Source organism: Podarcis cretensis, assembly GCF_951804945.1.
Source record: "Podarcis cretensis genome assembly, chromosome: 14".
NCBI classification, from domain to species: domain Eukaryota; kingdom Metazoa; phylum Chordata; class Lepidosauria; order Squamata; family Lacertidae; genus Podarcis; species Podarcis cretensis.
The window spans coordinates 45247356-45262967 of record NC_137183.1 but is presented as its reverse complement, the minus strand read 5'-3'; the positions used below and the strand labels follow the sequence as shown (position 1 = coordinate 45262967).

General features: G+C 45.6%; 1 protein-coding gene across 1 annotated transcript in view; it reads right to left on the bottom strand.

The window, feature by feature from the left end:
* Window positions 1-317: 317 nt before the first annotated feature.
* USP42 (ubiquitin specific peptidase 42) overlaps window positions 318-15612 on the bottom strand; it is a 37422-nt gene continuing 22127 nt past the window's right edge. The window contains exons 11-17 of the mRNA XM_079953673.1: window positions 12257-12357; window positions 11123-11273; window positions 9747-10487; window positions 8482-8573; window positions 5893-7188; window positions 3178-3497; window positions 318-1815 (exon numbers count right to left, since the gene is read on the bottom strand). Coding sequence (XP_079809799.1) covers window positions 1763-1815; window positions 3178-3497; window positions 5893-7188; window positions 8482-8573; window positions 9747-10487; window positions 11123-11273; window positions 12257-12357 — 2754 coding nt within the window. The 3' untranslated portion in view covers window positions 318-1762. The remainder of the gene's footprint in view (window positions 1816-3177; window positions 3498-5892; window positions 7189-8481; window positions 8574-9746; window positions 10488-11122; window positions 11274-12256; window positions 12358-15612) is intronic.

Below are 15612 nucleotides of genomic sequence, written 5' to 3'. Positions count from 1 at the left end.
GAAAACTTGATCCTGTAGCAGCCAGGATGCTAGCTCTCTGCAACTGCAGCAATGGCGCATCAACCAGAGTGTGATTTCTTGAATAAAATATACAGCTGCTGTATCACTTAACCAGAGGACACACACACTATACAGTAAGTGAGTAGCTATTACATTAAACGATTCACCCTTAGCTGGGGATATACAAATACCACCATGAGCAGACAGCCTGAGCAGAGAGCATCAAGAATATAAACTTCGTTAAAAGTCACTGGTGTAGAACAAAATGAAAACATAACACTACACACTAGATGGAAACCAGTGTACATTGAGCAACATTGTTTTGACTTGTTGTATTTATATACTATATAAATTTTACATGCCATATATTTACAAGTGGGGCAAGTGCTTTATCTTTAAAAAAAACAAAAGATCAAACTTTAGACATCTCTGAACAACACAGCTTGTATAAACCAGACAGATTATTCAGATGAACTGTATTTAATACAGTTTTCCCCACTCCGTCTCCTGATGCAGGACCAGTGAATTAAGTGTATCACAGTTTGATAGCAATTCATCATAAAAAAATTAAATCACAGTATGAATGTGTCTGTAACTAGAAACTTTTGAAGGGACAAGTGCCAGACAACTGAGACCCCGTCAAGACAAGCAACGCTATAGTAAAACACAAAAACATAGTGGATGTATGAGGATGGCTCCTGCTGGCCATTGTCGGAACGACGCAGGGGGACCCGCTGCCGCCAGTGCTGTCATCTGTGGGCGCCTGAAAGAGCCGTGGAACAGATGCCCGGGACAGGCAGCTGCAAGAGTGGAATCAAGGAGAGGCAAAGAGACAGGAGACAAGGGGAATAGGAGCTAAACATGGGGTGGGGGTAGAGTAGGGGAAGGAGAGAGAGAGAAAGTGCACAGAATAGGAAAGAGGAAGCCCCACAGAGTGAACAAGAGCCAAAGGCAGAAGCCTTCAGTGGAGGAAAACTGAAACACAGCAAGAGAGAGTGTAGTAGAAGGGACAGAAGGAGAGGGGGGCAGACATCTGCCGGAGACATCCCTGCACCAGCCTTCACAAGTTCATGGGTGAGACGACAAGCCTGGCCATTCAAACACCCTGAAAGTGGCCAGCTGGCAGGTGGTTGGTGACATTGCAGAGCCCAGAGAGACAGCCCTATCCATGGGAGTGGCCGCAGCAGGCAAGGGGTCTTCAGACATGTTCCAAGATACATTCAAAAACTGGTAAAGAGTCCAAACGGCACATTTCACATAGTCCAAGACTGGAATCCGACGGGGTGGGAGGGAATGGATCGAGTTTCTAGTAGCAGACATCACAGAAAAAACAGATGAAGCTCTTGCAAAAATTCTAGTTGTATGTGAAATTTTTAAATAAGTCTTTAAATTAAATAAGAGACTATCAGTTGCAGCTTGATAATTCTGTGGTTTCCTCGCCCCTTTGCACCAGGTGTGTAGACTTGGAGCAACATCACATGAATAACACAATCAACCTGAGTCTGTAACTAAGCAGCATTTGAGATGTTCTATTCCAGGGCATTAATTACTGTGACATTTACAGGGTATATTTTATGATGTTCAGCAGTTGTAGAAAGTTTCCATCTGTTTTTTTTCTGGTTTTTTCTTTTTTTGGATTGCAGGTAATTTAAAAAAAAGTCTCAAGGTAAAAACTAAAAAAAAGGGTTTCTTTCAATGGTAAAATTCTGTACAGTATTTCTGAAGCACCAATTATGAATTAAAGAGTTAATCGCTTTTCGGTTTATAAATATACTGCGAGCTGTGGAGGGATGGCTTCCAGCAGACACTCTGGATCTGAAAGAAGAGAAGAGAACCAGGTTATTCTTGGATGCCTAGATCCGAGATGAGCTTTTGTCTAGTTCCTTAATGGCACAGCACAATTGTGGTGCTGTGTCACACAAGCTGTAACAACTGCATCACTGACAATTCCAGCACTGAATAATCCTCAAATTGTTTCCTGCTTTCCTTGAGCCTTCAGCAGCGGAGAGTGAAATGGGATCACTCTCCATCAATCACTCTCCATCAGTCTGGCTAAGAGACCAGCTGCCATTTGGCTCCACCCCTCCCTGAAATGTCTCCGTTCAAGCTGGTCATCATTAGAACAATTATATTAGTACCCGAGTTTGCTGGTTTTCCCATTCCTTCCCTCTTTTTATGACATATTCATTGGCCTGCAAGCTTGTGGACAGGGACTGTTTCGTTTTCTAACTCTTTGTACAGCACCTAGGAAACTTTGCAGGTTTTATATATGATCCCTAATAAACCACGCTAACCAAACTCAGTGGTTCAGCATCTGCTTTGGATGCAGAAGGTCCCAGGGTCAGTTCCTGGCTGGCAAAAGACTCAAGTCTGAAGCCAGGGACAGGCGCTGCCAGACAGTGTGGACAATACTGAGTCTGACTCAGTATAAAGCAACTTTCTATATTCCTATGATATTTTGAAGCCCCTGAGGAAGCTTAGGATTACATCAAGTTATTAGCAGCATAATGAAACATGCACTGTTAATTGAATCTTGGATTAAACAGCACCTTGATGCAGTCATTTGTCAGGAACGCAGTCATTTTCCATTTAGATACAGAAGGTGGGGAGCTGGTGACATGTTGGGACAGTCCTATGGTTGGCCTGGGAGGCAGTGCAGACAAAGCAGCCTTAGCATGATTCTGGGTTCCCAAACATGATTCTGGGTTCCCAATCATGAATTGTCCAGGTTTATGAAAGCGAAAGGGAGGACCACTAAGCCTTATGGGTGGGAATGCCTGCCTCACGGACAGCATGATATAGTGGCTACAAGGCTGGACCAAGGATGGCCATTTCCAAGTAGAAAGCTCTGCCTGACCTACCTTCACACAGATCCTCATAAGGATAAAATGGAAGGGGAACAGTGCATGCCGTGTCTTGAGCTCCTTTGAGAGGATATGAGATAGAAATGTAATAAAACAAAATAAGAGGACTCCAGAGGTTGCCCGGGAGTGGGAGGAAGAGCTGCTTTACAGCAACTTCTGCCAGCATGAGGATCCTCCAGGGATTCTGGGTGGCTACTCTCATCAGCTCCAGCCACCCCACTGGGGGTGCTTGTCCAAAACCACTGGAAACACCCCATGAAGGCGAAGGCTGCTCTCCAGACACCACTTGGAAATCCCCCTCCAAGCTTCTTACCTACGTTACGATCTGTAGGTGGGCAGCAGCTCTCTCTGTTGCTACCTTCTAAGCTCTTGGTTTCCTGGCAAACAGTCTCTCCATCCTGGGGGCCCTTGCCCTGTTTCCTATATGCATCCGAAGAAGAAGACTCAGTCATTTCCCATGCTTTGAGATTCTTGGTTTCCAAGCCGGTTGGCTTGGGAAGACGAGAAGCTGACGTTTCGGCACGCTCTTCTTTCTTCGTGCGTTTCTTCTTCTTCTTCTTTTTCTTCTTATGTTTATGCTTGTGAGTCTCGGCCTCGGAGCTGGATACAGACGGGTCTGAATCCTGGTGGTACCTGAAGGAAACGGAAGCTAGTTAACAGGAAAATCTGCAATGCAAGCTCCTGGAAGGCAACAGGTTCTTCAGCCAAGAGGCAAGTGTCCTGAGTGGGTCACTCCTCCCACTTATCCCAGGGGGTGTGTGTGTGTGTGCGCGCGCGCAAATGAACACAGACATTATTCCTACCCAGTTCATAATGACAGAGTGATTTCAAAGTTTCTGCTCTGACTGGGTTTTGAGCCTCCCTACATTTCACTAGGTAATGTGGAAAGGGAGCCAACCTTAAGAATGCAAGATGACCAGTGGTCTACCAAGTAGTCTAACCCTCCTTTAAAGACATCCAAGTTAGTGGCTGGGCAAGGAAACTTAGGGAAGGGCCATGACTCAGTGGTAGGGCACTGCTTTGAATGCAGAAGGTCCCAGCTTCCATCCCTGACACCTCAAGGCTGGGCACAGAGAGACCCTTGTCTGAAACTCTGAGGAGCCATTGTCACTCAGTTGTGATGATACTGAGCTAGATGAACCAATGGTCTGACTGGGGATAAGGCAGCTTCCTTTGCTGCTGTTCACCTAGAGGAGAGGGCATTCCCTCCATGGAGAGGCTCATGGTCACAGCTCACACACAGCTCAATCTGCTGTGAGTAACATGACCTGCTTGTTGTTTGCTGCCTTGGGATCAAAGACACACTATATGATCTTTATTGCTTTTGTTCTCCCACCCTGAGGAAGAAGAGTATGATTATTCCCATTTTCCAGTTGGGGGACTGGGGCTGAGAAATAACTGTCAAGCCCAAGGTTATTCTACTGAGGGTTGTTTGTTGTTTGTTGTTGTTGTTATGTTATGCACTTTGTGTTTTTATGTTGTAAACTGCCCTGTGATCTTCAGATGAAGAGTTTTTATTAAGTAAAAAAAATGGCTTACGTGAAACTTCCTACTCGATTCTCAGTGTAATTCACTAGCACCACAAAGTTCTAGTCACTTTCCCAATAAGGCACTAAATCAGGGCGGCCCAGCTTTTCATACCAAGTGGGTTGCAAGAGTACTTCAACATGGAACCCATGGGTCACACACTGCCTTCTCATGCGGGGCAGGGAGCAAGGCCAAAATTTGGGGCCCACCAGCTTTCGCACTGCCTTTCCAAAGTTGGCTAAATGAGGTGTGGGCTTTGGGAAAAAGGCGTGAGGCTCTGGCAGCACAAGGGCTGGGAGCATTGTCAAATGTTGCTGAGGGTCGCATGTGGCCCTTGAGCTGCACACCGGAGCATAGTGTACTAATTCAACCTTCTTCCCCCACCGCAATTTAAGGTCTGCTAAAGATCCTGTGGAGGATTTCATTTCAAGAAGCAGGACCTTTCCTGCTGTGGCCCTAGAGCTTAGTGTGTCCCCCCCCCCACCCAATGGGAAGAACAAAAGGTCCCCTTCTTGCTTTCGTGCCACAGCCAGCTTAAGCTTTTCCTCTACAAACCTGCCTTTGACAGCTGATCTGCTAATACACTCTGGACCTGAGATTAGCTTCCTTTATTTTATTAGTGGACTTTAAACAGAAAGTGTTTATGAATGAAACATAGGACGCTTCCATACACCAACGAAATTGTACCACTGGCTCCATCTAGCTCAGTATTGTATACACTGACCAGAACTGCTTCTCTGGGATTACAGGCAGAGAGAGAGAGAGAGCGCGCTATTTCAGGCACTACCTGACCCATTTCAACTGGAGATGTTGGGGATTGAACCCGCAGCCCCTTCCATGTGCAAAGGAAGCCATGACCCCTTCCAAGTGAAAAACAGTAGAATAACACATAAATAAATGCCGGTGCACTGCAGAAACCACCACATTGCACAGGTACCAGCTAGTTCGAGAAGCAGCAAATTAATTCACCAACTATCCCATTCCAGGTCATAAGCAACTGCCAGGGGAAGACCATAAAGCTTCACAAAAGTTGGGTGTGTACCCAATGCTAGTCGTACCCAACGCTAGTAAGACTCCATCTCCCTTAGGCCTCCTCCCTGACAATAGGCACGGGGAAGCAGCCATTCCATTAGACTGCCTCCGTGGGAGAGACAGAAAAGCTCAGCACCTCCTACCACTGGAATGTGCCAGCCGGTCATTGTAACAACTGCTTAAGAATTGGTGCCTGAGTTTGATTCCACCCCCTCTCTTGTGTGCTTTCCAGATTGCAAACCTGTGGGGAGGAACTGTCTTGCTAGGCAAGCCTCACTAGGAGCCTTCTTGGCTGCAGAGGGCTACAAATGCTCTAAAATAAATAAAGGAGCAGACCCACAGAAATTCGCAGACATGGCTAATGGCGGGTCATTAATTTCAGCTGGTCAACTCCAAGTAGAACTTATTTGGGAATAGCCCTGGGCTCCTGCCATTGGCTTCACCCCACCCTCACCAACTTTGCACTAACCTGGAATCTCTCTCTCTGTGTTTGCTTTTCAACTTCTTCTTCTTCTTCTTCGACTTCTTGTGCTTCCGCCCTCTTTGTTCCTCAAGAGACTCACTCTGTGAGAGCTTCCGGTACCTCTTTTCCGGGGGGGTCTTGCTCCCCTCGGGGCTCTGGCACCTCCTCTTCCTTTCCTGGTCGTGAGTCCACCTGCTTTTATAATGATCGTATTTATACGGGCTACTGTAAACATGACTTGATTTGCTATAGTCTCTCTCGCAGTGAGTGAATTTCCTATCCTGATTGTACCTGGGGCCATGGGAAGAATAGTAGTAGCTGTAAGGCCTGCAGCTCTCCCATCTCCTTGGGCCATCTTGGTAATACCGCTCCTTGCTCCACGACTGCTCCCCTTTCCCGTAGCAATGCCTGCTCCGTTCAGGGTCCGTTTTACCTCTGCTGCGAGATCTGTAAGAGGGATATTTCCCCATGCCCCTCTCAGGATCAGGGCTGCATGGGAATCTGTAATAGTTTGCATTGTAGTATTCTCGCCGGTAGTGCTCCTGCTTGGCCCTCTCCCTGCTGTAGGAGCACCACTTCTTGGGGTAGTGCCCTTCTGGCTGGCCCCGGGGGGCCACTGCTGCCTCCTCCTCCTCGCTTTCAGAGCGCTTCCTTTTGGAACGGTAGTGCTCTTTGTCCATTTTTTTTGAGGTGGATATTTTTTCCTTAAGGGGCGAATGGGATTTCAACTCTTGCCTTTCTGTATTTCCTATGAACTGTTTGCTGCTGCTCTCTCCCAATCTGCCGTCGTCCTTCGAACACTGGCTTCCTCCAACGGGGTCCAGCCTTGTAACGGAAGGTTCATCAGGAGGCAGGACATCCTCATAGCGTTCCGCACTGTCTTGTGTTTCTTGGCATTTTTCTGCCACGTTTACAATGGCAAGCTTTGGAGAACTACATTCACCGTCGGAGCTTGTAAGGAGGGGGCTATGCACCCCCTTTTCTGCTGCTCCCCTGACAGGCTCAGGGCTCTTTTCCCAAGCTGCTTTCCCTTCTTTTGGTCCCCTCATCTTTTCAGGATGGTCCTCCACGTCACCTTCCCTAGGGAAGTCTTCTTCTGCCCCCAACGAACTGGATTTAGGGTCGTGCTGCCCATCACTCTCAAGAGGCGTGCTCTCTGTTTCGGCAACAGTCCTTTCACAGGGGTCTTCTGTCGTAGAGGTGATTTCAGGGTCTGAAGGGGCCAAATGAGTCTGGATATTGTTGGGAAGAGTACTGGCTCCCTCTTCAGAAGGGCCATCTGTTTTTTCTGTTCCACTACCGCTGCACATGAGAAAGAGAGAGATGCTACTGACCAGAAAAACAAATATATAGCAAACATTACATATACCTTCACACTTTTTTCACCTTCTGGAAAACACTTCTCTCAAAGCAGAATAAAAGTCACAATATAAAGTACATGTACCAACATGGTTATAGGAACTCTGTTATTGCGTGGACATAGCAACTTCATTCACATGTCACAGTAAACCACAGGTAATGTCTAACTGTGATCCCTACCTTAGTGTTATGTCTAAACCAGGGACCATGCTTTATTTTGCCTCAACAAACCACAGTATGTAGCAAAGACCCCCCCCCCCCCGGCTTACTGATCATCATTTATTGGGAGTGGAACAAGCACAATCCCTGCTTTGGACATAATGTTAACCCAGGGGGTTGGGTTGTTTCCTTACAGCACAAATGGAAGCCTCAAAACAAACCAGAAAGGGGCAATCACGGTAAATTATTAACTATGGTTCAGGTCTAATTTTCTGATGATATTATGAACTTACATGCTTTGCTTCTATGTTTTCATTTTCCTTTATAATTCATGTTTGCTCTACGTATCGTTACAATGCTGTTTTTGAAAACCAATCAACTCTGCATTTAACCCCCCCCCCTTATAAGTTTACTGTGATGCGCTAACTGACTGGGTCAATCTTACACTGAAGCAGAATTTTCAGAAATCTGCCTTGGAGCACCACTGCTGATAGAACATTAAATCTCACAAGGTATAAATGCTCCAAAGACTTGTGTTCTTTTAAGGGAATGAAAGAAGATGGTAGCTTGCTACAATCGAGAAAGAATTTGTTCTACCATAGCTCATACAATTCTATTTAGCCACGGAATACACTCTGTCTTTAAATGAAGTCTTTGGGTCACTAATTTACATCAGGAATGTGGACTTCCAGATGTTGCTGGACTGCAATGCCCATTATTGGCTGCGCCTGGTAAGAGCTGGAGTCCATCAACATCTGGAAAGACAAAGGTCCCCATCCCTGTTTTAAATGCTCGATGTTGCCCAAGATTTAGAAATCTCAAGAGAGATCCTGTTTAGACTGATTTCAGGACAATTATATAGAACTACTTTCTGGAGTATATTAGCATAAGGTGCACAACACCAGATGTTGTTGAAGAGAAGGCACAGCCCAAAGATTAAGCTCTGATTCCCACAAACCCTGCACTTATTTCCAAACAAATGGCTGCAGATCCTACAGAACTAGGCATTGGCAATATATTGTGTGAAAACACACGCATCTGAAGGAAAGCGTATTGGAAAAAGCACATGTGCTTTACCTTATTTCCCCCGATGAGGTTTTGAGTTGATTGTATCTGAAAGAGTCTAAGATCCTGTCTTCAGGGACTGGGGGCAAAGCTGTAGGCACACCCTATTATTGAAAACAAATAAGGTTAACATGCAGTATCAACCAATAGGGAAAACAAGTACTTTTAAGTGCTTGTGAGAAACAAATTGCCTTCCTTCCTCACACGGGTAAGAGATGTATTAGCTAAGACTGGCTCCCACCAAGTACCATGCTCAATAAACACCAACTAGAAAAAGCAAAAGGAGTTTAAATAGCTGCCTTATACAGAGTCAGACCCCTGGTCTGCTGAGATTGGTATTGCTAGGGGGTTGCTAATGTGGTGCCTCCAAACTTCACTGAAGCTGTTTTGGCACTCCTTGAATAAGAAGCAAAGGTCCTCATCCAAGCCGAATTCTGCAGTACAAGTAAATGACACCAGCTTTTGCCATCCCTCCAGATGTTTTGATTTACATCTAGATGAATTACACAACCCAACCAACTCTGCCTATATTGGCTTACATCAATAACTTCACTTGTGGGATGGTTTGGACTACAACTCAGTCATCCCTGACCTCTGGCCACGCTAGCCATGTCTGATGGGAGTTGGACCAGGTTGTGCAAAGCTGCCATAATGCAATGGCAGGTGTGGGGGGTGTCCCCACAGCCATGCTGATAAGCCACAAGTCTGATGCAGACGGAATGGTGATTTGGAATCTGGGAAGCAGCCCCAGAAATGCTCACTCCCCAGCAAGGATGGATAACCTCTGCCCTTCCTAGATTAGCCGTGGTTGTCTACACCAGCGCCAACCATGGTTAAGGTTACACCAGGACTCCCATCCCAGCTGGAATATGAAGTGGATTTACAAACCCCGGTTAAGAGGGAAACTGATTAGCGCTAGCCGCCACTGTTAGCATCATGGAATGCCAAAGCACAGGTAAGATCTACAAAGGGAGAGGGGAGAAAGACTTCATGCTACAGTGCAGAAGGAAAGGAGCATGGGTCTTGCTATCAACAGCTTCAAGTTTATTTGTATCCAGCCTTCCTTCCATAGAACACAAAGCTGTGTGCACAGGATTCCCAGGCAGTCTCTCATCCAGGCCCAAACTACACTCAGACCCTCCGAGCTCCAACAACACTGTTGCATCATGGGACTTCAAGACCACACCCGAGACCACAGACTTTGCAAGCCATGGTTTGAAGGGAGCTGGCATCACACCTGCACTGAGCCGCAGAAGCTGGAGCGGAAAAATACTCACTTTCCCAGGCAACCCATTTGCTTTGGAGAATGGGTTTTCGGCTGATTTAGCAGGCTTTGCTTGGCTAGTGGAATCGTTGCATATCTGTCCGTTTTGTTTAGGGGTATCATTTATACTAATGGAAACAAGAACGGTAATGTTTTTCGGCGCTTCGTGCTGCGGAGCCTCCCTCTCGGCGTTGTGACACGACAAACAAGAGCCCTCCAATGGGCTGGCTGCATTTTCAGCTAGAATGCCGTTGAGAGGGGCAGCGTGGCCGTTCTCTTTCACCAGTCCTTTGGACTCCTCGTCGGAGTCTTCAGAAGATTCTGCCCCGTAAGGGACCAACGTGCTCGGGTTCAGCTTGGACTTGCCATTCACTACCAACTTGGAGCAAGGTTCGCTCGGAGGCATTTGCTTGGGGACTTGGTTAGGAGCCGAGACGGCAGGTGCACTTGAGGTAGATTGCACAGCAGCAGGGCTGGAAATGGTCGAGGACGGGGCAGGCTTGCTGGGGTTGTCCAAGGTACAGCTGGCGTGAGGGACACTTTGGCGAGCGGACAGCTTGTTGTGAATACTGATGGTTATTTTTTGCTTCTTGGAAGGGTCGGGAGTGGCGGTAGGCCTGTTCATCGTCCAGTTTGGGATAGACATGGCCGGAGGAGCAGACGAAGGCCTGGTGAGGGTGACGTTACTAGCGATTGCCACAGAACCGCTGGGAGTTTCTTTCAGGGATGCTGTTCCATTCAAATGATTTGAATTCTACAATGATGAAAAAGAAATCTTCTGAGAAAGCGAAGCCTATGTAGAAACTAGCTTACAGCAGAAAGGCAAAATTTACACTTGTTGCTCCACCCACTTTCATATCTGGCTCCACCCACTGGTATGTGGCCCTTGGAAGGCTGCCCAGAAAGGAGTGCGGCCCTCAGACTTAAATAGATCCCCTACCCCCGCATTAGAGCAACGAATGTACATAATTTGTTATATCGAAAACCCAGATTTCCACTAGAGTCGTACCTCGGAAGTCGAACAGAATCCGTTCTGGAAGTTTATTCGACTTCCAAAACGTTTGACTTCCAAAGTGTGGCTTCTGAGTGGCTGCAGGAAGTTCGGCTTCCAAAAGAACGTTCGAAAACCAGAACACTCACTCCTGGTTTTTGATTGTTCAGGAGCCGGAACGTTCGACTCCTAAGGCGTTTGGGAGCCGAGATACAACTGTACTTGTTTGAGAGCAAAATTTCTGTAAATGTTGCAACATTTACTTACCAGGTGTTTCACATGCATTGCAAAAAGAGGCACAGAGCAGTTACAACAACTTTCAGAGCTACAAGATTTCAGTGAACCGTTGCTGCCTAACCTGCTACCTTTATGCCGTTGGCTTCAGAAAAGAGAAGTACCTTAATCATGTGAGGGGGTAGTTGTGGTCCAATAAACCCTGGCGCAGTCTGCTTATTGACCACCCGCTGACCGATAACAGGTCGAGGAGAAGACTGCCCAGGAGTGTGAACGGAATGAATGTGTTCGCCACCATTTTTCATGTCATGGGACCTAACAAATAAAAGACATATTGATCCACATTTGTTGACTAAATTTCTTTCTTTCTTTCTTTCTTTCTTTCTTTCTTTCTTTCTTTCTTTCTTTCTTTGCACAAACCTATTTCTACCATGAAATTCTCCCTAAGGCTCCTATGACTTATTTGTCTCTCATGCTTTAAGTCCTAGTCAAACGTTCTAACCACTACACCACACTGCTATGGCTAGCAGCAGCTGTCAAAACACTGTCGCAGACTTGCTACACAAGTTGTCCAAAGAACAGAAAAGGGAAGACAGATAACATGCTTTTGATGTATTTGCAAAACCGCTTTCACTCCTTGCAAGGCAACACCCCATAATAACTGCAGAGGGATGTCAACCAATTTAGGTTACCCAACTGGCTAAACAGCAAATGCTGGTCGGTTTCTGTCTCTGCCTGAACCAGCTCCCCCAAAATCCGTGTGCCACATGCCGAAGAGTCAGTGAGTGCAGAAGGGTATTTGTATCCAGTGACTAGAACTGTCTGGCTAACAGGCTTTAGGTTAAGCCAAGAGTGGGTAAACTTCAACTTTGTGGAAATCTTCCTTTTTTAACTAGAAACCCAATGTCTACCAACTGGAGCCAAGTACACAGTTGTGGACTTTAAGGTGGTTGAACCAGATGTATTAACACTGGCCAACAGAGTTACAGGAAGGCTTGGTGAGAAAGACAGCAGTTAGCACATGTGTTTCAGAGACAAGGCAGAAGAAACCAGCACATTTTTAAAAAACCAGCACATTTTTGCTTGCTCCTGCTGCTGCTACAATCTTTGGTAGTCGGAAACCCTTGCCGATCTATGGCAAACCACCCAGAATTCTTCCAGTAGACAGACCTTCTTTCTGCTTGCCCCAATTTCAGCCCTTGAATTAGGAATAATTTCTCAAAAACCAAAAGGCTTTAGACGTAACTAACAGTGATGCAGGCACAGCGCAAGGGAAATCAACTTGCAATTGGCATTACCTGATATAAAAAAGCACGTAGGCTTGCTGATTCAATACAGTCCTGATGTCACTGTTTGAGACGGTGGAGTCATTCATCTGGTACCACTGCCCGTTACTGGCCTGCAAAAAAGAAGAAGAAAACGTTATAGTCGTCTTTGCAACTGGTTACAACATGGCAGTGTTTTTACACAGTGCTTGAGCACACAGTGACATCTCAAGGTATTTTAAGATGATGTGATTATCTAGATCAGGAATGAGGGACTGGCGGCCTTCCAGATGTTGATGGATATTTATTTATTTCATGAAATTTATATGCCCCTTGATTGTAAAACAAACACACACCTCAAAACGGTTTACAGGGAAAAAAGGCTACCTCTCCCATTACCCCCTGCCTGAGCCTGATGGAAGTTAAGAGTCCAGGAACATTTAATAATACTACTACTAATAATTTTATTATCTGTACCCCATCCATCAGACTGGGTTGCCCCAATCACTCTGGGCAGCTTCCAACAAATATTGAAGCATAATACAACATTTGGTGGACTAGGAGCTCAATGCCCTCCCATCAGATGTAAAGGAAATAAACAATGATCTGACTTTTATAAGACAAATGAAGTCAGCCCTATACTGGGAACTTTTTAACGTTTGATGTCTCACCACGATTTTATAATCGTTGGAAGCTGCCTCGAGTGGCTGGGGCAAACCAGTCAGATGGGCGGCATATAAATAGTATTATTTCGATGGACCTCTGCAACTTTCAATATCATTGGCAATAATATCTCCAGAAGTGCCTTTCTAGGATGTGGCTGAAAGGAACTGATGAATGGTGGGCACTTCCTGGAAGTGGTGCTACAGGCCTCCTAGGCCTGCCCCACATAGTTTTATTCTATCCCCTAGTAGCAGGATCCCATCTAACACGCATCCTAGAGACCTCTGCAGAGGAAGATGCACATAACCTTATTCCAGCTGAAGACCAGGAGGAACCCACAGTAGCTCAAGGGCAGCCTAAGAGACACCTCATCTGTCTCCCCATTTTAAGTCCGGCCTTAATCACCAATTTCTCCAACACCAAACTTAGACCTCAGGAGCGAAGGTGGCAATAGAGCTAATGGGAAGTCCCAAAGTCACCAGAGGAACATTCATCTGGTTGCCAAGAAAGCTCTTATCACCAGGGCTCTATTTAGAAGGGTCTATGTGGGAGGAGGACAAAGACGCCACTGCAAGCAGTGACAGAGATGGAGCTAGCAGTCTCTATGTCATTTCTGGACATTTGCTTGGGTTAACAGCTCCCTTCCAAGATCATTAATCTCCTGTGCTCCCTGGCTCAGCTCCTGTGCCAGTTCTGACTCTGGTTCCATCCTCCCCACCAGGTGTTGCTCACACCCATTTGTGGTCTTTAACATCTACGTGAAATCACTGGGAGGACATCATCCAGAGTTTTAGAATTTCCTGTCATCATAACGCAGATGGCACACAGTTCTACATCTCCTTTCCATTAAAAACCCAGTGGGTCATGAAAGTCTTGGTGCCACAACTGAAAAGGCCGTCTTCTGCCAGGGTACCAGATGGTGGCAGGACCAAAAGAAGTGCCTGAAAAATGGAACAAAGGTCCTGGGGAAAGTTCACACAGCTGAGGAGCAAGGGATTTAATTCCTGAGATATCATAGGAAGGCAGACCAAATTCTGAAGCAGTCCAGTCTATGTTGGCCGTTTAGTTCTCCCAAATTATTCCATCTCGCAAGCATACTAGGTATCATGTCCAGCAGACATTCTACGAAGTCCAGAAGCAGGAAGAGAAATATGCGTGTTTGATGGCACTTTGAGATCAGAATTTTCAGAATGCCAAGTTGAAAGAGAAAGTAAAGTGGAAAAGTTAAAAGCTGACTAAGAGTTCATCAATTTCCTAATTTTTTTTTAAGCGACAGTAAATAGCATAAGTAGACTGTTTATAATATGCCAGGAAACCACAATCTCTCTTCTGCCCCCAAATAATGCATTCAAGTTTTGGCATCTTTTCCGTCCAACTTTTTTGCTCCATGCTTCCACATAATTTGTAAGAACTTGTAACAGGCATAATTGTTAACTGTACTCTATTATCAACATAAACAAAGCTGCTAAGTGCACCTAATATTACCATACACCATATCCACTGATGTCTCCCAGTGTGATGTACTTAATTTCACGCATCAAAATTCCAGCAGCAGTATACACTGAATAATTTATATTCATAATTTCTCACGCTTCTGAGCAAGGTAAATGGTTGATTTCATATGCTCCAGATTCTAACATAGGGACAGGGAACTGGAAAGCACAAACATCAAGTGGATTTATGATATTTAGAAACAAAATGTCCCAATCTTAATTGAAAAATGGCACTCTCAGGACCAGGCAACAAGAGAAAGCCTGCCCTCCGGTGGAAGAAATGTGAAATAAGCGTGCCATATTGCTGTACTACTAGTAGTTAAATGTGGAGATGACGTAAAGTTTGACAGGTTAGCAAAGGGAATGGGAGTAATTCCCACAGGATCCATGTTTTAGAGAAGGCTTCCTTTTGAGCAAGATCTATGCTAGAAGTCCATAGCAGGGATGGGGAACCTGTGGCTGTCCAGATGTTGCTGGATCCAGCTCCCATCAGTATGGGATGATGGAAACTGCACTGCAGCAACAACTGGAGGGTCCATGGTACGTTCCTACTGAAAGGCATAGGAAGTGGGGTGCAGCAGTGCACATATGTCTTGCACTAGGGAGACTCAGGTTCAAATCCTCAGTCAGCTGTGACTGTCGCTCTCTCTTAGCCCAGCCTACCTGCAGAATTCTTAGGAGGATAAAATCCACATATGTTGCTTTAAGCTCACTGGAGAAAAGGAAGAATTTAAATGCAACAAATAAAACAGGACGATTCTGAAGTTATGACAGTCCATACTGGCCATTTAGTCCTCCCAAATTATTCCACGTCACAAGGGCAGGATCACATTTCTACAGGCACAAGACAGTAATGCTGGATAGGTCAAATCGCACCCTACCATTAGACAGCCTGGACATTATTACGTTAATAAAACCCGTAAGATTTGTCCCAACTGTCTGAAATTTGGCGGAGAGGGTTATTTGTGTGTTAAGTGCTGCACGTTGCCCACATTTCAGACGGGTTCGGTGCAAAATGTTTGAGATGCAGCAGCTTAAAGAATTCACCATTTGAGACAAATCTGGCTTCTTCCATTCATTTCTGCCAGGTATAACATACCTTCAGAGTTCTTGTTTTTTGCCCCTTTAACCGAGTCCAAAAATTCGAGGGAATAGCAGAGGCCTTGCCCTTCCTGTTTTGATAAAAACCCATTGTGTATTTATCAGCTTACACAGTTTTAAAACCTCAGTACA